General features: G+C 39.2%; 1 protein-coding gene across 1 annotated transcript in view; it reads right to left on the bottom strand.

Moving 5' to 3' along the window:
* TTN (titin) overlaps window positions 1–22684 on the bottom strand; it is a 379656-nt gene that overhangs the window by 319773 nt on the left and 37199 nt on the right. The window contains exons 11-29 of the mRNA XM_085645211.1: window positions 22413–22676; window positions 22183–22308; window positions 21050–21322; window positions 20683–20748; window positions 19493–19751; window positions 16179–16239; window positions 15848–16063; window positions 14568–14710; window positions 13577–13734; window positions 13243–13473; window positions 9994–10238; window positions 5053–5273; window positions 4792–4956; window positions 4538–4706; window positions 2759–4449; window positions 2030–2311; window positions 1388–1654; window positions 1024–1296; window positions 3–266 (exon numbers count right to left, since the gene is read on the bottom strand). Coding sequence (XP_085501337.1) covers window positions 3–266; window positions 1024–1296; window positions 1388–1654; window positions 2030–2311; window positions 2759–4449; window positions 4538–4706; window positions 4792–4956; window positions 5053–5273; window positions 9994–10238; window positions 13243–13473; window positions 13577–13734; window positions 14568–14710; window positions 15848–16063; window positions 16179–16239; window positions 19493–19751; window positions 20683–20748; window positions 21050–21322; window positions 22183–22308; window positions 22413–22676 — 5374 coding nt within the window. The remainder of the gene's footprint in view (window positions 1–2; window positions 267–1023; window positions 1297–1387; window positions 1655–2029; window positions 2312–2758; window positions 4450–4537; window positions 4707–4791; window positions 4957–5052; window positions 5274–9993; window positions 10239–13242; window positions 13474–13576; window positions 13735–14567; window positions 14711–15847; window positions 16064–16178; window positions 16240–19492; window positions 19752–20682; window positions 20749–21049; window positions 21323–22182; window positions 22309–22412; window positions 22677–22684) is intronic.

The raw sequence follows: 22684 nt of genomic DNA, 5'->3' as shown, positions 1-22684 counted from the left end.
ACTTTCAACAAAGAGATTGCAGGTAGTCTCCACTTTGCCGATTTGAAGCTTGTATTGTCCTTCGTCTGATGCATGGGTTCGAGAGAGTACCAGGCGCTGTTTGGCTCCTTTGGAAATTGCTTGAACACGGTCATCCAACTTTATCTGCTCCTCATTAAGGTACCATTTCACTGATGACACATCAGCAACTGAAACTTTGCATTCCAGCACGGCCTTTGTTCCTTCAACGGCACTCACGTCTTTTAGAGGTATGACAATATCGACGCCTGCAAAAGTCACAGAAATGGCAGGTTACAAACACAGCAACAGACAAAGAAGGAAAAGGCTTATCAGCTATACACTGTTTGTTTTGTTAAATAATATGGATGAAAGTACCATCCCAGTCATACCACCACCCACACTAGGGCCCATCTCTATAAACCATTTTCACAAGAGCTGGACCTGATAGGTATCTTCTGTGCAGTACCTTAAGCTGTATTAGCCTATATCTCGAGGAGATTGCAAATTCTCTGGGAGACACATAGGCCTCTTGCCAGTCCTTGTCCTCCAAGCCCACAACATAATTTTCCCAATTTTCGTGGAGTTGTAGGAGGGGGTCGGACATGCTATTGATTAGTTTCTGGTACATCATAGAAATAGCTTTATTGGCATGTATTCGCATTCAGTCATGTCAGCAGTCACCTAGGAAAGGGTTTTACTGTAGCAGAAAACCCATTAAAAGATTATAGGCATGTGCCCGCATGCGTCTTGGCGCATGTGGATCAATGCAACTGGATAAAAAGCAGTGCCGAAGCCAATAGTTTAGCATTTTAGAGCCACAAACTATGCAATGCTTGGCCAATGTGAGAGTAATATGCAGTGAAAAGTCTGATTTTTATTTCAGGCAATCTTGGTTCTATTGGCACTTCGACACCTGGAGTGCACGTCATAAAGACGTCTTACCATGGTTTTTTGTTTCGATTTTACTCAAGTAGTTCATAAGAAATTTAAAAAACAGGAACTTTCAAAATAGGTTGTACTTACTAAAAACAGACAGGCGGCCAGATGTTGATAGTCCAAGATTGGCAATGTGGAAAGAATAGCTTCCAACATCTTCCTTTGTGACATCCTCAATCAGTAGCATGTGCGTCTGCTTGTCGATGACCATGTGAACCCGGTCACTGGGCTGAAGTTCACGGTCATCCTTCTTCCAGACACCTTCGACATTTTCCAGGGAGAGTTTTACCTCAAACTGCGCAATCTCCCCTTCGCAGACCTTCTGGTCAGAGAGGCCTTGCATTATAGTGATGGGGCGCGCTGTTAAACAAGCAGAAAAAGAACAGGCGTGAATATACCACAAAAACACAAAAATAATGATTCGCAAGAGGGTACACTTAAACTCTCTTACGCTTCATCTTGAGCTGACAGCTGATCTTCTTTCCTGCTATAGCAAAGCTGTATTGCCCTTGGTCTTCCTTTACGACGTCTTTGACGGTGAGAGTATGGCGACCTCGCCTTGACGTTATTGCGTATTTACTTGACGGCGTGATCTCTTTTTCGCCATGATACCACGTTCCTTCCGCGTCTTCCAGAGTGACGGCGCATTCCAGTTCACCCGAGAAGGACTCTGGGACTTCAATATTTTCAAGGGTTTTGATAAATTCAAAAGGAGTGCCTAAAAAACAAAATATATGCAGGGATAAAGCATCTATATGTATCTAACTCAAATCATGATGCCATTTACAGGTTTAACTATAAACTACAGACATACTGTCTTTCTGTTTCCCCTTTCTTGACAAATGTGCATGTGAACTGAATTTGTGTCGAAATAAAGCATGCTCCCTTTTACAGTAGGATAATATAATACATTCAATAAAACAGTCTCTTTTTTTACACAATGAAAATTTCGAAAAATGGAGTAAAATGATTCCCAGACTGCGGAAGTCGTGTAATTTTTCAGCGAAAAAGAGACTGTTTCAACTTTCATAGCAACTTACAACAAACAAGGGCAAGCCTTCCAGACACAAGAGACTGACACATTTTTTCTTACCTTCAACGATAAGTTTAGAAGTTGTTTTGATAGATTCATCTTCTTTTAGTGCGCAGCTATATTCATCAGCATCAGACATGTCAATGATCAGGACTGAAAGGAAGTGGACCTTCCGATCAGAGTGTGTTCTGTATTTATCGCCAGAGTGAATCTCAGCTCCATTCTTAAACCATTTCACTTTGACAAATGGCTCTGAAGTTTCGCATTCAAAAGTGGCCATTGTGTCCTTTTCCTTGGCAACAACATCCTGCAGTTCCTCGGTGAAGGTTATCAGTGGTTTTCCTACAAATGAAATAAAGAGGTGTTTGACAACATTTTGGGAGGGACTAACATTCATAGCAGGGGCAGTGCTATCAATAGTGCAGCAGGTGCAGTGGCACTGGGGCCAAGGACAATCCTTGTCCCAGTGTGCCCCAAATATAATTGTGTTTTACTACACGCCAACAGTTCTGGAAGCCAATTTTCCTTGCATGCATTATGGTCCATGATGCTGTTGCTACAACACAGATTCATAACCCGAAAGTTAGTAACATTTTAAAAAGGGTTCATTCTCTTGTAGACATTTTAGCCATTTTAGGGAAAGACATAAAATGACGCATGTGGTTAACTGACCCTTTAAAAATAGCCAGGAGTTAGTTGCCTTTCTCATTTGAGAAAGAGAAGTGATGTTGCAAATGGCCAGAGGGAGAAACCGAAAGTTAACATAAACAGCTCCATACATTACATTACCTTGAACCAGTAGGAATGCATGGCTTGACGTTTCACCAGCTACGTTGCTTGCTTTCACCATGATGCTGGCAGAGTCTTCTGCAATGACATCTCTGATCACCAACTCACAGACATTATCTTCGGGCCAAAACCAAAAAATGCGGTCAGATCTCTCAATTTTGACACCGTTTTTGAACCACTGGCATTCAGGGTCTGGTTTTCCCACCACTCTCAGGCGGAAGTGGGCCTCATCTCCCTGCGCAACTGTTTGGCTCTGAATACGTTCAAAGATTTTGGGAGCCTCCATACTCGGTGAAAGCTCAACCCGGTCTGGTTTGAAAGTGGGAATGGTGATACTTCCTTCCACAATAAGTGCTTGCTTCTCTTCTTCTGTAAGTTCTTTTGTGTGGTGAAGAAGGTCTTCTTTTGTCTTTTTTAGCATTTCTTCATATGCTTCATCTTTTCTGCGAGACTTGAGCTCAACAGCTGTAATTGCTTCATAATATCCCTCCTCTGTTCTACGCTTGAATTTACTGCGCAGCTCTTCACTCTCTTCAGTTTTCTTTTCATGAGTTATCCTTTCTGCACGTTTCAGCTTCACAAACTCTTTGGTTGTAGTGTCGGTCAGTTTGTCCTCTTTTTTCACTTCAAACTGAAGTTTTCCAGGCTCAGGTGCTGGAGACACAAATTTAGATTCAGGTGCTCGGCGAAGAACAGATCGGAAGTCTTCTTTCTGTTGTATCTCCAACTTAACTGCATGTTCAGCTACACCATCTGGATTTTCTGCAGTGAGTTTAACCTCTCCTGAGTCATAAGATTTACAGTCAACAATTTCAAGATAATAGATACCATCATATTTGAGCCTGAATCTTTTGCTTTTGCGAATGAGCTGCCCGTTCAGGTACCAGTTGACCTTTGGCTGAGGATAACCAGTCACACGACAGCGGAAACGAGCAATCTCTCCCTCAAAGACTCTTGCTGGCTCGGGAAATAAAACTATTTCTGGTTTCTGTTTTTCCCTTTCACCATCTGACACGCCAGCAAGAGCACCTTCATGGGCCATCCTTTCTAGTTCTTCAATGCGTTGCATTCCACGCCTGCCCTCAGGTAACTGAGATTCTTCAACAAGGCTCTTCTCATCTTTCACTATAAGAGTAGCTGATGTATGATCAGTTCCATACTTATTAGTAGCCTTACAAGTGATAACACCACTGTCTCTGGGGTATGCTACTTCATAATCAAGACTGCAATATCCAAACTCATTAACCATACGGAGTCTATTTGCAGCGTCAAGAGGTCTGCCATCATGAAGCCATTCAACAACCATTGTTGGATCTCCAATTGGTGTAAGTCTGCACTCAAAGTGTGATGGCCCAAAACGCTTGAGCCTTACTGAAGTGAGCTTTTTCTTGAAGAATGGTTTTTGCTGTTTTTCTTTGTCATAAAGATCTCCCTCTTCCCATTGCTCTTGTCCATAACGCAAGTGAAGTGGTTCTAGCTCTGGGGCAGCAATCTCCTTTGCTTTGTACGTCCCCTTTGGAATGATTAGTTTTCTTTCTGGTGCTGGTTCTGCAAATTCAGCCTCAACATTAACTTTACATCTTGTTGTGTCGCGTCCAGCTTTATTGATGGCAGTTGCAGTGTACCAGGCTGCATCTCTGTTGGTCGTGCATTCAATCTTGAGTGCAGCTTCCCCTTTTGTCCCCTCAATTCTATAAAAGACAATAATGCAATTATGGTCTGAAACAATAAACATTTGCCTTCTGTTTCTTCTTTGACTATTTTATTAAAAATACTTACTTTATGGTTGGGAATTTATGTGGCACAATAATGTCACTGTTCTTCAACCATACTATGTCAGGATTGGGGTTGCCCACTGCTTTTACTGCCATTTCTAATTGAGAACCTTCTTTCACATTGACATTCTTCAATTTTTCCACAAATTGTGGTCTTAGTAAGTGTTCCTTTGCTGAAATGACAAACATATTTAAAAATGTAAAATACTCTAAAATGATGCTGTTTTCTAAAAATATTGTTTTAAAATGTGTAAATACCTTCCACAGTCAGGGTCATGGAGACTGAAGTTTTGCCAGCCCTGTTTTGGGCAATTACTGTCCATTCACCCGAATCAGGTGGTAGAGCAGGAACAACAATCAGTGACTGTGTGCCATCTTCTTTGATGACAATTTTATGCGTGTAATCATTGACAACTTGTTGACCTGTGTGAACAAAATATTTTGTATCCCATGAGGTTCACCAAATGAGAAAGTTGTTTTAATATTTGTGAAACGATATTGACTATGTTTAATACATACCATTGTGAAACCAGAAGGTTTCTGGCATAGGTCTTCCAACAACTTTGAGATCAAATCTTGCAGTCTGTCCCTCAGCACACTTGAATGAGGCTGGTTTCAACACAAAAACAGGTTTGTACAGTCTCTCAAGCTGCGCTTCATCAGTTTCGTCCAGCCTGCGTGCTGGAGAGCGTGCAGGGGAACGCCCTGGAGATCGACTTGGGGAACGTGGGGAAACAGATCTGAAAAGAGAAGCAAGCAACATAATGACTCTCAGTAATTTCGGAAATTAAAACATTCAACATAATACTCACATTTCACACAGGCACAATTAATTTTTCTAGAACAGCATACTGTGAGAAAGTCATCCTTTTTGACCTGATCACGCCCATTTTTTGACTTATACTGGTATAAACTGATTGTGACTGCGCCCTGGGCTCTGCTCGTCAGGGCCAGTGCCAGTGCACTGATTACAAAAGTTTATGGTAATTTGGTGTAATTACAAATGGCACTAACAACTTAACAGTAAGTCCCTAGTATATGGTAAAGCAGGTAGGTCTAGAGGCCCAGCAGTTTTGAGGCACTGCGGTGTGCACTGCTGTTTTGCCTGCTGTCATTTTAAAAGTTAGCCCTGCTTTGCAAGCTGCTTTAAATTTGAAATTGCATGCACATTCGACTTTGGATTTTAAGGTACTTGCCAAGTATTAAGCTATCTTATTATATAAGTAACCCCTATGGTCTAGCTAGGTGCCATGTAAAAATATGTAGTGGCATTTTAAAAGATGCTTTATATGACCGGGTGAGGGGAAAACTACCACTTTCATTTTTCCTCCATTATAGCCCTTTAGTGCTATAGGATAACATGGGAATACTGTAATACAGGCTATCTATTGACAGGAGTGAGCTAAAATAATATTGCAAGGACTTAAAAGTTTGGTAATGATAAATCTAACAATTTGCCACTGATGAATTTCAGAAAATAAGTTAGAGAACCTTCTTTTCTGTTATAGACCCTGCTTTTCTGTGAGCCCACATCCAGCCTCCTAGCAGCCTCTCCTGATTGTCCAGCCCTTAACAGGCTTAGTCAAACTACTTTGATGAGGTAATAAGTGACAAAGGTTATCTGATGGGGGGAGCTCTGCAGCTGCAGAGGCCAGGGCAGGGGCTGGGTAAATTAAACTGGACTTCAAATAAAACAGGACAGTAATGCCAGCCAGGCCAACCCCCTCTTACTATACCCTCCGGCCCGATGGCAGCCCCAAGAGTGGAATTTGCAGGTCTCTTGAGGAAGTGTTAAGTGAAATGAGCAACACCAGTGGGTTGGATTAGCCAGGTCTTACTCCCAAGGAGAGGAAACCTCCATCTTGAATAGTGCAGTGCTTTGTGGGACATGCCACACTTTGGAGGAAGCAATTATGCTTCTGGGTGGCAACCTGTACCCCATTGGTCAGGGGTGCCCACCACCTGCTTGTCGCCCCATAACATTGAAAAAATATGTGAGAGCTGTATAGCAACTCGGATCTGCTGCCTGAATCTACAAGAAGAAGGAGTACCCTGCTGGGACCCTGGTCTGCACTTCAAAGGCTTGAACTCTGAAGGACTGCACCTGCTGTACACTTAAAACCACAGCCCTGAGGACTTTGCCTTGCTGAAAAAAGGATTAAAGAGTGGACTCCCTGAGAGCAACAGGTTAACAGAGCTTCCCTGCACCATCTCCCTCTAGATGTCCCCAGTCTGGAGTGTGTCGAATGGACTTTTACGGGTTTGGCCAGGTGCATTGTGGGCACTGTAGTCCCTGCTGGAGAGGCCCGCTTGACGTAAAGAAAAAATCTCCAGAAAAGTTTATAAGAGCGAAGGTAAAGTTTTGACCGGGGCCTTCCATTTAGTGTATCTGACCAGGGCTCCATTGTGATCAGCCTCAAATTCTGACTGCGCAACCAGATGTCCCAATTTGGCGCTATATGTTATTAAGCACTAGAAAGTGTTTATTCTTTAAAAATCTTATCTCTGGTTCCCTATATTGAATTTTTGTCGTTTTGATGTCATTTTCACAATACAAATGTTTCCTATTTTTATGAATTGGTTGTAGATTTGTATTGTGTGTTGTGTCTTATTTCGTTTATAGGTGTTTTTAAATGCTTCACACATCTGTCTCCTAAGTTAAGCCTGCCTGCTCGTTGCCTACTACCAAGGGTTGAGAAAAGGAATAATTTATTGAGACCTTGTCTGGACCTTATATTGCATTTTTGGCCTTATTTCCAGTGGTTGGTGCATACTTACCCCTAATAATAATCTCCCTTCCAACACATACACATTTAAAATAAAAGGGTGTAAATTTAGTAATAATTAATAATAGGTTAAAATACCAATCAGTGCACCCACATGAGAATATTGTCAAATGTGTAGTATTGTAAATTAATGTAGAATGCCATTCAATTTGCAAACATCATGTAGTAGATATGGCGGGATACTCCCTGCGACAGCCTACAGGAAGTTCTGTATCTAAAACAAATGCGGAGACGCAGCTAACTTTATAGTCACTTTAATATAGGCTAAGTAATGAGATAGTTAAACAGGGTAAAGCAAGAATGCCTAGGGCAACAATTGCGTGTCTTGGTCTTTCCGACAGAAGCCAGGATGTAGACACTTTGGTCCTAATTACGATTTCGGTCTGACACTGTAGTGGAAATAGGACCCCCGACAAGGAGTCGGTGGTTCCGCTGCCATCATTACGATCATGGTGGTCGTAAATGTTTTTATATTGCATCTTGAGCTGTGGGTTGCAGTACAGGTTACAATAGAAAAAATACACTTTCAAAACATGGAGGTGCCTGCCACACGATGCGTGGATGTTTGGGATGCACCATAGGTGCCAGCCACGACCAATAATGGAGAGCCAGGGGGGGAATGGGGCCCTGTTAGGGGGCCCCCAAAGTCACTTTCCATCTGTATTTTCATGGCAGGCGGACCGCCAAGAAAGGGCAGGCAGAATACGACATCGTAATCGGCGGACCCAAGGCTGGCTCTGCTGTCAATTTGGGGTAACTATTTCGCCCACCGCTCTAATGGGCTCTGTATCATAATATGGCAGTTGGACAGAAACCTATGATGCCGGGCGGGAAAGCCTCCGAGGAGCAGTTGGGTGGCTTTCCGCCCAACATCATAATGTGCCCCTGTGTGGTTAAATGGCATACTGTTCCATGTATAAAGGCTTGTTCTGACAAAGGTGAACTCAACCAAATGTAAAATGAATCTGGGGGTTTGGCTAGACCAGTGATGTGCATGTCCAATGCTCTCATGACCATAACAACCTGCAGGTTACTTGGATGTTTATGTAATGTGACACGTCATGCAACAGCTGCTTGCCATAGCACAGGAAATTACAGTGAACCTTCAAGTCGTTTATTTCTCCCTTGAAAAGAAACTGCTTGAAAGGTACTGAGAAATAGGAGTGCTATATGTTGTAAGTCCGTTTGTGAAACTCAAAAGCTTTATCACTTTGAGTGCCAAAATGTGCCTCAAAAGAAGAAGGTGTTTCACCAGCGTTACCAGCAAATGAATGGCTCCTGAAATGTGTTCCTTTTAAATGGCTAGGTCAAAGAAAATAAACCATGCTTGACCTAATTGATGTAAGGCAGCAGCTCTTAACCTGGGGTCTGCATGAATACTAAGAGGGTCCGAGACTGTTTAGAAAATTAAATAATATTAATAGATTAGCACATTATATATACATAAAATGCAAAATTGAAAAAGATAAAATGCTCTGCAAATGTGAAGGAATTTTCAATAGGAGCCTAAAAATGAGGTTACAATCTGCTTGATTTCAGAAGCAAGGCAATTATAGCAAATAGAATCTAACATAGCTGGTTGGTTGCCTCAATCGAAGCACTGGAATAAATCAACAAAAATGCCACTTGCATTAGGAGCAAAAAAGACAAAGCCATAAGCTAGAATCTAGCCTATTGCTTAATACTTTAGAAATAAAACTGAACGTTGAAAAGATCATAGTCTCTTATTCAAATTATATTTTAGTTTTTGGGTGAATAAAAGGTTTTAATTATTCGTCTGATGTATACTTGTTTCTGCATTTTGTGTACTGTTTGAAATTCAAATCGTAGAAATTGCTTAAGCTGGGGTCCGAGCTTCCAACAGTGAATGAGCGGGGTTCACATAAGTCAAAAGGTTAAGAACCACTGATCTAAGGTAAGTGGGACTAAAATCTTAAAAGAGTCTGATAAATAGATGCAACTTTTAAAGTCATGGCACAATTAGAGCATCAACTTTTTTAAGACACAACCACAATGGATGCTTTCCTGCAATTTAGGTCCAATAATAATTGCAGTTTATTGAACTTGGTTGTGTGGCAGTAGGATTTTCCTATGCATAGCACATCTATGGAGGACAGACAAAGAATGGCTCAGAATAATTAAGCTCTGAAGAAGGTGGTTGGCCTTCAACACCAATTGATTTAACTATGTGTCAAGCATGCACACATCATGGTTAGAATACAGAAATGTGTTCATGTCTATAAAACCATTTATCCTGTGCTCAACCTGACAAAAAGAATTACTGATGTAACCCTGCTGTCTTAACCATATGCACAGCATATTTAATTTTCCTAAACCTTTACCTGGTTCTGTTTTCTCTACTAATTGCAAGGAACCCCAGTTGCTGGAAGTTCTGTGTAAAGGGCTTGATATTGTTTGAAAGCAAAAAGGTAAATGGAAGATTGCCCTTTAATAATGCTTGGGGTGTGATTGCATTGGCGACTGGGTCGCATGTCTGCTCTCATCATGATATTGCTTCAGAAGATGCTTACAAGAATATTTGTAGTTTATTATACCCTGTGTAAAGTGAATAGTGGAATTAATGTAACATATACCAAACATGTACAGGCAAAACATTTTCTGTAGTGCAGAAGAAAATATGCAAATATATATAGAATGCCACACATACACTTACCGAATTCTTTTAACTGCATCTGGAGTGGGCAAGTACCCTGGAGCACCAGCTGGTGCAGCGGGTTCTACATACAATTTCCCAGAGCAGATCGCATTTCCCTTCACATGACTGGCAAAAGCAGTGTATATCCCCTCATCTTCAGGTGAGAGAACAGGTATCCGCAGACTTGCTCTGCCATCTTGTAAAACATCCATTTGGTACCGTGCACTTTGTTTAATGCGCCTACCATCTTTGTACCAAGCAATCTATGGTAGAAAAAAGAAATGTGCAGTAGTATTAAGAACACATATGTAACACAACAGTCAATAGTGAACAAGTGAATAGAATGCAGAGATTAAAGTCTCCTATGATTTGCCTATGCCTATTATTACAAATTCATATTCTATTTGCATACTGGTTGGTGGTTCTTGACGGCTGCATCAATCAGGTTTTCAGTGTAAACACCTGGTGGTACACTATATGTAAAAATATCTCATCAGCACTCTTTTAAGAAACCCTACAGAATTCAGCCCTCATGGACTGTCGACAACTATCATGCTCTTTTTGCCAAGAAGGTTATTCTCTTACTTCATTAATTTGGAACAATAATATTATCACACCTACTTCGTTGATTTCTGATTGGTTCAAGCAGTATTGCAACTGTGAGTTTACACAAAGCGTTTACGCAATAGCTTGACTCATTTTTTCACTTTCACAGTTTGTACCCCTTTTTAATGTTTACCCAGTAATAATGCATGTTATCTTGTGGTGCTCTACTTTGATGTCACTATGCTTTATATATATGTATGTGTATATATATATATATATATCGTGCAGAAAGTTCTGTGAAGAGCCGTTCACCCTCCTATTGACGCCGGTGCCAGCAGCGGACACAGTTCCGCTAAATACGTTTTCCAAAAGGTTGCTATCCAGGATGTAGAATAACTGCCAGCGGCACACCAAGGGACGAGTTCAATAAAGATTTATTGCCTCAAAAACACAACAGTACGACGCGTTTCGGCGAAGCCTTTGTCAAGCAAGTGACCTGTGCCCAATTCCCCATAGAAATAGGGGTTATGGTTTGTGAACATAGAAGAAATATTGTCAAAGTAAAGGCACCTTTGGAAAAACAGACTGAAATCATCGCGTAAAGATACATAATGCAAAAATCGGTACATAGGAAATATGCAGTGCACTGGTTGTAAAATAATGAAATGCTTGCAAAAGTAATAGCTCTAGAAAGCAATTAATTAAATAAAATTAATTCATTGCTTGACTAGCGAATGCGCTATTGCGCAATTATTTTTATCATAATCTGTTCTAATAATTACATCGCTAAATTCATGTCAAGTAAAATGAGCCGCATAGATATCAGAATATTGGGTAATGTACCCTCAACCAGCTCAATATCTTATCATATGTCCAAAATCCTGACAAGGGTAATGTACCCAGAATATGTACGCCATTAAAGTGCGAGAGTGCCAAATGAGTATCCCAATATAAAGTGCTAGTAATTAAAAGAATCATAATCATCGATGTTTCAACGTGAACCAGACAAAATGAATTCTGGATTGAAAGATGAATTTGTACACGATAATTGTCTACAGAAATTCATGAATATTCAAAATAGAAATATCATCAAAAGATAATTATACATTCGTAATCATGTACTGCAACAAAACATTTCTGTTATATGCATAAACCATCAACATAACTCCTTAGTCACAGAAGGGCAAAGGTATGTTGCTGTTGTAAATGAGAAATTTTTTTATGTGTGAATTAACGGTGTAAAAATGTGAAAATTGATAAATAGAGTGAAAAAAGGTGTAATGAATTGTAATGATAATTACATTCAGAAAAAAAGAGACGAGGAGAATAGTGACTAAGGGTAAAGTTGAATGCAGTGAATTATAGCATTAAACCATTGCTACACTACTTCTAGTGTGGATGGCCAAGGTGAAGGGTCGTTTACTGGAAACTTCCTCATGGACCCCATAGCCTGAACCCATATAAGGTCACTATTGAAATCGACTCTGGCATAAAAAAGTGATACAGCAGAAGCTGAGCCACCATACAGGAAAATAGGAAGGTGGAAACAGTAGATGGAATTATCTGTGGCCAATATGAGTTGCTAATTCCTCCCCATAATTCATTCCATATGGGATTTTGGTATTTAGATCTATGATATATTTCGATTCAGTAATGCGCAGAAGTTTCTCTCGGTCCCCTCCTCTAGGGTGTGGTGGAATTCTGTCAATGCCATAAAAACTGATGAGATCTGCATTCCCCTGATGTTTTTCTTGAAAGTGTCTTGCGACCGGGTAATTGAGATCCATATTTGTAACTGCCCTCATGTGTTGTAATACTCGCAATTTTAATTGCAATTTTGTGCTCCCTACGTATCTTAAGCCACAGGGACATTCTAAGACGTAGACGCAAAATTCACTGGTGCATGTTATAAATTTGTTGATAGTTTTTTTCTTTTTCCTGTTCTGTCCCGTATATATATACGATTTTACACAAGCAACTTTCACCTCAGCTGCCAAGTGGTAAATGTGCTATACAAAAGTCACTAAATAAATTAAGAAATGGTGCCACGTGTAGAATGCCAATCTATAATTGGTATATAATTGGAAGAAATTTAAAGGAAATCCATCAGATATGAATACTGTCAAATATGAATGCTATCGATGTAGAGTAGTCTGAAACTAAAACATTTTCGAAGATATAGTTCATAGAAAACCTGATTTAAATGCTTCTTTGAGTCTTTTGTTCAATAGTTTTGAAGTAATTTGTAAACTATTTCGAACTGGCAGATTTCATCATACCAATGAAGTCAAATTAAATTAGCTCAAATAACTATATTCAAGTAAAACAATATAAACTGTTGGAACAATTGAAGAAAACATTAGATTAATCAAATTGAAATTATATATGGTATAAATTGTAAATGCACAGTTTATAAGGGAAAAACTCTGCCTTCGTATCTGAACACAGTCTGTTGTTACTTTTAATTTGGAGATAATAATTAAATTTTCTTTAGAACAGGTTACATCAGGGAATCTATTCATGAAGTAATTTCAGTAACTTTGCAAAGTTGCTAGCAATTTAGTGATGTATGCTTGGTTTAACCACTCCCTATATACATTTTTCAGTTATTTCTGGTGATTGATATTTTATTTTGACATCAGTATGTGTTTTTGTTATATCATGAAGTACTCTATTACATAACATTTCTATAGTAAAAGTTTACAAAAAAATAAATCATACCTTTGGCAATGGGTAGCCAGACATTTTACAATGAAAAGTAACACCCATTCCTTCCAATATTCTGTAGCTTTTTAATCTTATATCAAATCTTGGTTCAGTTGTTTCGGATTCAGAAATGTCAACCATCATTTCTTCACCATCCTCTTCAAGAAGGTCTTCTAATGTTATTTTTATAATGCTATATTCAATTTCCCTGATTAGTCTTTCTTCAAATGAAGAGATGTGTAATTCCTGCAAATAGATAAAGGATTTTATGCATCTTCAAGACAGCATAGGGGAACATATAAACATAATCAATATATACTAAAGTGCAACACAGAAATGGTGAACATACATGTACTTCTTTGAATGAGATAGTATCTTTTCCCATTTTCTTCCTTATCAATGCTTGCTCTTTTTCATATTCTGTTAATGGAATTTCTGGAGCCTCTTCTGCAATTTTTGGTTCTTGAACAAATGCAGTTAATTGTGTTACGTATGATTCATATTGAGCTAGAAGATAAAGATACGTTGAAAGATTAGAACATATTAAATACATTTGCTATTTTTCAGCATTAATAAAACCAATTTGCAGAACAATTTATAAGTGACTTTAAATTTAAAGGAACATGTAAGTGTTTTAAAGAATGTCAAGCGGGTAGGAGGGATTTGATTTACAATGAATGATTAGATTAGTGTTGTGTTCTTATACCTGACACTGCTTTCCAAATTTTTAAAATCAGAGTTAGGAAAAGTAGTGCTAGAGCGTTTCATGAATAATGTTTAGAGAAACTTTGATAAATTGTAATTTGAGGGTTTCATTGAATCCCCAGTAAACATTCTACAGCTGTCTGAATGGGAAAAGGTCACAACCTTACTGAATATATTCTTTAGGGCTAACCTTCCCAATGTCATGACTCTCTAAATACAAATTGGTAGTGCCAATCATACTTAACTGGAGATTGAAGTTGTGCACAAGATCTACTGTAATACATTTCTGGTGTAATATGAATAATGTTATGCACTGGAAAACAAACACCATCTCATAATTTCATTTCTGTTGCTTAGTGAACCATTGCTGGTTCAGGTTTGCCCCCAGTGGTTCTATGCATGAGAAGTAGAAATGGAAAACCTGCAACATAGTCAGCATTTTATCTAGAATGGGAGCATAGATATCAGGTGCTTTGCTTTTCAACAAATACTTTGCATTTACAAAACAGTAGTGCCAGGATGCCCTTAGGGATGATTGCACAATCTATAATATACTATCACAAGATGCAACATAATATATGTGTTCTATGATTAATATTTTCTTTACTTTAATTTGTAATTTTGTTTGATTTTACCTTCTTCCAGTAAATCGGCTGATGCTGATGTTTCTCCATGTTTGTTGCGAATAACAATACTGTATTCTCCTGCATCATCTGCAAAGGTCATAGATATTTCCAGCTTACACTCTCCGGTATCCTTGTTGTGGCTAACTTTGTATCTTTAAGAAAAAAAGATAAAGTATGCAACATTTTGTTTATTACCACGTTATTTTTTGCACCAGCAAGTCACTATTCTCATGTGTAAGTAATATACGGTTAGGGATCATTTCAACAGTGTTTAAAGAAATCTGTTGTATAAAATGCTTTTTATTTTTTCTCAAGGGCCAAATTATATTGTCAAAAATCTAGTCTTCACAGATTTCATCCTTCAGCTTGTGTAGATTATAACCTTGAATATGCTTTGCAAAATGTGAAACCATAAACACATGAACCTACAACAAATCATAGGCTGATGCTCACACACTTATCTTTAAGCAGATGTTCATTCCACAGGAAAAAGGTCTGTCTGTTTACTGTTTTTTATAAGGTTTACAGATTTTTATTTCTCTCCCCAACATAAAATGACTTTTTTTCGGTGAGAAAACTCAGAACCCAACACTACCATGAAGCATACTATATGTTGTTAAAAGATTTAGATGTGTAAACAGAATAGTAAAATGCATAAGACTATATAAACACATGTTGAAATGCTTGTACGTTCTAATGGTGGCAGATTCTCAAACATTATAAATGCATTTGAGTTTTTAAAATTCTGCTAGTTCTGATTCTGTGACATGGAATGTAGCATTTCGAAACATAAATATATTCTGTGTACATCCAAGTGAATGGGTGCAAAATAATTTGTGAATCTCACTCTATGTGATTATCAATATAGGATTCAAAGGCAGACATAGATTTACAGACCACTGTGTTCTCCACCATCACAGTAACAGCCCACTGTTCTTTGATGGATGGCCAGCATTAGCCAACCAATAATAATGATTATAACTATGACTCTGTAATTAACAGTCTAACTAAATGAGTTAAGGGTCTTTCATAAGATTTGAGGAAATGGATCAGAATCTTTTAAGCTGCTGCCAACATGCAAGTATATTTTAGTTATTGTTATTCACAACTGTCAAAAAAGGTATAGTTCATGATGTCCTATCTAACGGATGGATGTATCATTGTAGGCATCAAGTTCTTTGTAGTCCCTTCTCTTTTTTCCTTCGTATCCTATTCATGTTGAGTAGATTAAGATCAAGTTAGCAGAACAGGTGATCGGATGTTTAATATATTATAATTCGTGAAGGTACCTGTATCCAGTGGTAAGAGGAACACCAGCTTTTTTCCAATAAATGTGTGGTTTTGGGGATCCGCCAATCTGACAGTCAAACACAACACTTCCTCCTTCAACTAACTTCTGTTCAGTTGGTTTTCTGACAAAGAATGGAGCAACACCTTCTGTGGGCTCAGTTGGCTCAGCAACAATGGGAGGCTCCACATCCATTTCCTTAGCCGGCTCTTCAAAGCTGTAAATGTACAAATATATAAGTAAATTGTTTCCTGTGACATCCAATTCCAAATTAATTGAAATGCGTGCGAAAAGAAATGCAAGTTTGAGAAATAGAGATGCAGAATACTTACCCTTTTTCATCAGTGACCATTTTCTCAGGAATGGTTTCTCTGCTCTCAAACTCTTCAGAAACTGAAAAGTGAATAAACATTCATTCAATATTTGAAATTCTATATGAACTGAACAGGTAAGGACACTCCACTACAAATGCAAACACATGGACAAAATAATGTTCTGAATTGAAATCCAATGCTTTAATTCACAGATTATTAGAAAACATTTGGAAAAGGATACTGTGTTACATCCACTGACACTTTTTCAGGACATCATAAAACAGGAGTGTGAGTTTGCAGTTATTGTAATGTTGTTTAGATTTCCAAGGGAAAATAATAATTTGCTAAACTGCAACAGGAATACATTCATAAATGGTACATTATGTGAAATAAAAGACAATTATTCTTACCTAACCCACCCTTTCCCAATATGGATTAAAAAACATGAAGATGGGCATGAGTTATGTTTATTTTCAGATATTGTGAAAGTGTTTGTAAAATTTATATATTCATTAGAGCATACTACTTTACTAAGACCATCACAAAACTGAAATTAATGCCTTGAGAAAATGCATCAACAAAACGTGTCAGTTGTAAAGATACAAATCAATAAATGGATATACAATGCAAGACTACTGAATATACAAATAATGTTTCCATGCAAGGTACAAAGTAGAAGAGTATCAGAATGTTTTCTTCCATTCAACTAATAGAACTTGACAAAGAGCTGCATTCAGTAGGCATCCTATTAAACCCACTATCCATTAATTTGAAAGAGTAGTGCCAACCCCTCAACCAGTTTAACAATTGGATTATAAACGATGATGTTGCTTGGTATCTGTGCTGAGCATCTGACTTTGATACAATGGAATATCCACTACAGAAGTGTGGTTGTATTTGAAGCTATTATGCTTGAGTTGTTTGTCAGGGAGGGAGATTATGACTTACTGTCATTATACAAATATACAAAAGCTCCTCCATGCCGGGGCTCCATATGTAGAGCTTTCAGCTCTGTTTTTTTCAGAGGCATTGAATAAAAAACATAAAAAGCTGTAAGAGCTGCAGTTTGAAGGCAGTGACATTTCTTGATCTGATGGTATGATTTGGTATTCCAGATTCTGATAAGCAGCGCAAACTTTGCCATTGAACTTTACAATATTTCCTGCTTAAGTGTAACACAATGAAATGGCATTGATTTTCCATTCCAGCTGCCTTGTGAAGTGGTTCTTGATAGGTTTTCCAACAGAATATCAAGGAAACAATGTCATGGGGGCCAACTTATTAATCCCTAAACACTGCAACCAAATAGCACAATAATTATTCATGTGGGCAACATGCATTGTAATTATATTGATCTACATATTATATGCGATATGCCGATGCTAGCTCAATGATGTTAATAGTATGCCACCAGAATGTCTCACTTTTCTTTTCAGTGATTCCGGTTTAATTTTGGAGAATCTATGTGTATGTGTGATGGTTTTAAGCATCATCCATTGACACTACTATTACAAAAATGAAAACAAAATAATCATCTGAGACACTGCATCAGCCCCATGTCATGCCCACATATTTCTCACTTCCAAGAAAGGTGCAGCCTCTTCTCCAGTGGAAACAATTCAAAGAATGTGACACACATTGACAACACCAAGCCTACGCCTACCATTTTATGTAAAATCCCGAAGTGGTAAGCTTTCAAAGCCCTATCTTTCACAGATTTCACTGACATACTCAACTCCCTCAAAGCCACTTCTTATGAAAGTAATGTCTTTCCCTCATCCTTCATCAAAGATCTCTGTAGGCTCGCTCTTTCGTCCCTTACTAAGTGTTATCACTGCCTTTCTCACTAAAGGCATCTTCCCAGAAGCTCTCAAGATAGCCCAGATCCTCCCACTTCTAAAGCAATCGACACTAGACCTTGAGGAACGTGCCAACTACCTGCTGATTATTCACCTACAATTCATCAAATGATCATTACAAAAGCAGTCTATGTTTAACTCCAAGAGCACATCAGTTCTAACCATCTCCTGCACGACTACCTGTCTGGCTTCAGATTACACTTCAGCACAGAAACTGCTATCATACACATCGTAAGAGATGCCCTCTTGACCACAGATGACTATAGTCTATGCCTCCACATATTGTTGGACTTCTGACCTGGCATTAAAAAAGCTGAACATCCGAACCTCATGCACACCCTGGAGTCTCAAATGGGATTAATCGGCAATGTACCTATCTGGTTTTCCTCCTACCTTTCCAACAGTTACCATTTTTATCACATGGGCACCTCCAGGTGCCCAAAGATTCCTATCACCTGCAGAGTTTTTAATCTCTAAATAAAGCAAATTGGTGCTCTTCTTGTAGATAATGGCATCAAGATTTACCAATATGCTGATGATACACAACCCTACTTGAAAGTCTCCTCTGCTTCAGATGCCTCAAACATTGGCTGCACATCATCCATACCTGGTTGTTCAGTACCTGCCTGAAGCTCAACCTAACAATGACAGAATTCCTGTTATTTGCCAAGAACAAACCAGCAAAATTGCAAACCTGGCGTAAATGACATGAACCTTGACATTCTCGAACACCAACTTCCACTAAATACTAAGAGCCAGATGTGTGAAAGCATTTAGCATTTCTTAACGGACCGAATCGCTATTTCGGGCAGTTAAGAAATGCTAAATGGCCTTCCATATGTACAAAGGCTGTTTGGGAATTGCAAAATGTGATTTCTACCCAGTAGAAATCGCATTTTGCAATACCCAAATAGGAAATTGTAAATAGGGATTTCCTATTTGTGATTTCCTAAGCACACATACAAAGCATTTCCTAAATGTGAGATGGGCTTTTAGGAAATGCAATTACCATCGTCTTCAAATTGATGGTAACCATGTGCAATTTAAAAAAAGCACTCCAAAATATTTTTTTAAGTGCTATAAAGTGGGCATGGTTGCGCTTTACAGGTGCACTACTTTTTTGGGGGTGCATTAAGGGGGGCCTTAGGCCAAAAGCCCCCCTTGCAAGGGTAACGCAAAACCATTCGCACCTATGGGCCTCGAATGGTCCGGTATTTCTTAATTAGTGATTTCCTAATAGCGATACCTTCTCTGTAGGAATCGCTATTAGGAAGTCTCTATTTTTGTACATTCCAGTTTGTATTTCCTAAAAACCGATATAGAAATATCACATACACACATAAATACATTTTCAATCATATTATATTTTGCAAAACTATTGCAATATAAGATACACACTTGTGTATTGTGTACCCAGGATGAAACACATTTGTGTCACTGTTGTCTTTGGTCTTAAAACAATTGCTTACTTACCCTGGACAACTAAGTAGCAAGAAGTGCTGATGGTGCCAGCCTCATTCGTTGCAGTGCAAGTGAATCGTCCACTGTCTTCTGCAAAGGCTTCCCGAATCAGAAGGCGGGCATTGCCTTCCTCAAAGGTAATTTGGAAGTCAATTGATGTTTCAATGCGATAATCCTCTCTGAACCACATCACTGTTGGAGACGGATATCCGGAAAGGTGACATTCCAAAGTGACAGACTCACCCTCAATAACAGTCACATTTTTCAGACCCTAAAGTAAGCAATATAAATAACAATATGAATTAGGAAAGTGTGTGAATATGAAAAAAATGTATTATTTGAATGTTTTTTGAGTTAGTGACTAATGTGTATGCATGTGAGAATGCTAGAATTAGCAAACAAAAGGTTGCTACTGTCTGTTAACATGGTGATGAGGGTATTGAGGTACCTTGTGTGGCCCAGCTGCCAATGATGAAGGGGTCCATATTCCCATTCATAAGTTTTGACTGGATTTCTTTTTATTCATTTTGTCTATTTCAGGTTCTATGCAGAGTAAATGGTATCTTTTCTGCCCTTTCATTGTATCCATTCAAAAATCTTCCACAAGGCAGGGATCGGTGGCTTGTTTAATCAACCTAGACGGATTCCATTGGCTGGGCTGTACAGATGTACACCACCCAAACCACCACAGCTATTGTGGCATCCACCTACTACAGGGCACCCAACGATCCCTGCCCCCACCATCTCTTCCACCTCGGAGCCAACCTAATCAGTATGGAACTCAGCAGCATCCTCAACACCCCCGTCTTTACACCAACCTTCCTATATGTATGGAAACATGCAGAGGTCAGACCCCTCCTAAAAAAAAACTTCTGCCGACCCCAACAACCTCAAAAACTTTGTTGGGATATAAACCATTTAGGAACTTCTCAATCCATAGAAAGGGAATATCATTTTTAGTCCTGGGTCATTACTGGTGAGACTAAGAGGAGATGTCCCCCGTACAATGATCAGTATTAGGAACAGGGTATGGATTGTTTTGCCATTTGCATGAGTGAGGAATGAACTATAGCCTAGTCATCATTCCCTTCCTCTAGTTCATCCCTGATCACACTCAATGTGGACAATGTGCACAGATAAACAAAAACTTTAGCAGTTAAGATCAAACAGCAAATGTGCGCATTCTCTGACACCCTACTTACTGATACTATGGTTGGAGGAGTCACAGGAATGTGTTCTGGTTCTGGTGTCTGTACAGGTTTCGCTGCCTACAAAATAAAATGGAGTTATTAGAAAGGATCCAGAGCTCAAGAATTGAGGATATCACACAGTACCACATAAGAGTGTGTGAAGAAAATTGCTTCCTTTATAGGGACTACCAGCTGTTTGCGGACACATAATATGGTTAAAAGCATAGGACAGCTTGACAAAACAACTACGTGGGGGGGAGACAGACATGAGTAGGGTCTAGGGTGGGACTTGTGGTGAGGGGGTGAGGTATACAAGTTAGAGTGCTATAAGAGATTCTACTTTACATGTAGATTGAGCGCAAGTTACCGGATCACAAACCTCTGTTTTAATGTGCTTCGCTAATGGCTCTTCATAGGCCACATCAGTTGTAATGCTCACTTCCAGGTCTCTTTTCATCTCAAGATCATAACGTGTTTTATATGTCTCTGTTGTCTCTCCCAATGGGAAAGGCTGATATACCACCTTCTCTGGCACCCTTCTGGGCTCAGCTGGTTTTACAGAAGGAGGTTTCACTGGTTTTATGACCTTCTGAGCAATGGTTGCTGTCAGCTCTTTTTCCAGAGTGGAAATCGCAGTCCCTGCTATGGAAACCTAACCAACCCAAGAGAAAAAGTGTTACACAGTTTGTCACTTTCTTTTACCTCCTTTTTTTGTAAGATGCACTAGTCTCTTATCGGAAAAAGATGTTTCATCCACAAAGGATTCCACAAGTATTGCGAAATGTCCTTTTCTGACTGAGTTATTGGTAAACTGTCTTTCTTTATGCATTAGTCGTGTGTTAGCGGAGTTACTGCCACATGTTTTCAGAACTATATCACACAATTTGCTTTCTTTTGCACTTCTTCCTGGCACAGCCCTTCCCTGTGGATGGACTTGTGCGTCAGGAACATGCAGCGCATCTTTAAAGTCAACAATAAGTAGTTGAAAGTGATAGTACTACTATGATTTGCAGTAATGGATTAGGCATGAACTACTTAAATGTAAAAAAATTAATCAACGCGCAAAAAATGAGGGAAAAGCATAATTGTAAATTGCAGTAAAGCATTGGTTTTGGCTATTAGAAGTATGAAATTAGATTATGATTATTGGTGTAGTACATGTTAATTATCAGCTGGTTTAGTATGCAGTATGAACACTGCAACATTAAGAGTTACAGGGAGTAGTGTTAGATTAATAGCTGTAGGGTAGCTTCAATAGGGAAGGCGTCTACTTTCAATGGCTGGAAGTTGCAGGTCAGGCAGATGATGCTACAGCATTTTTTTAAACAAATATGGGATTCGAATTACAAAGGAAAAGCATAGACGGAGTAAAGAAGAATGGCCAAAATGCTCAAGGCCAAGTGTGTTTTCGGTTTTTTGAGGACTTTATCATGGGCTATGTTTTTGTATGATAACCGGGGATTCATTTAGTTTGTGCCTGCATGCCTGTCATGCTCTTCCACCACGTCTTACCTCATAAGTATGGTCTGGCTTGGGAACAGTGATTTTGGCAACTGAGAAATGAGGAACTGGAGAATGGGGAGGTGGTTGGATCATGCGGACTGGTGATTCAGCTGGTGGTTCAGGTGTTCTTTTAATCTACATGAACCAACAAGAGTTTTTTGAGTGATCAGTGCTCACACCACACTGGAAAGGCAATTCTTGATGTACTTCCAATGACTTGGGTAAAAATTGAGCCTAACCTGCACGACGGGCGTCACCACATAGTCTGTGGGAGGTGCTTTGATTTCAGGCGTAACATGAACTGGGGCAGGTTTAACTGGTTTGGTGACAGTAGGGCGTTCAGGTGGGTGTTCAACTGTTTTCTCTGCTAAAACATGCTGCTTATATGTATACTCCAAACTCTCTCTGCCGTACTCTTCGGCCGGTTCTGGCTCTCTAATGCGGGCTACGTCAACTGCAGCAACAACCGTAGCCACAGCCTCAGCTTTTTTCCCTGTGCCGATCTAGACAA

This window comes from Triturus cristatus, chromosome 3_1, assembly GCF_964204655.1.
Source record: "Triturus cristatus chromosome 3_1, aTriCri1.1, whole genome shotgun sequence".
Lineage (NCBI taxonomy): Eukaryota > Metazoa > Chordata > Amphibia > Caudata > Salamandridae > Triturus > Triturus cristatus.
Note: the sequence above shows the minus strand (reverse complement) of the source record. Positions and strands in the feature narration are given on the sequence as shown.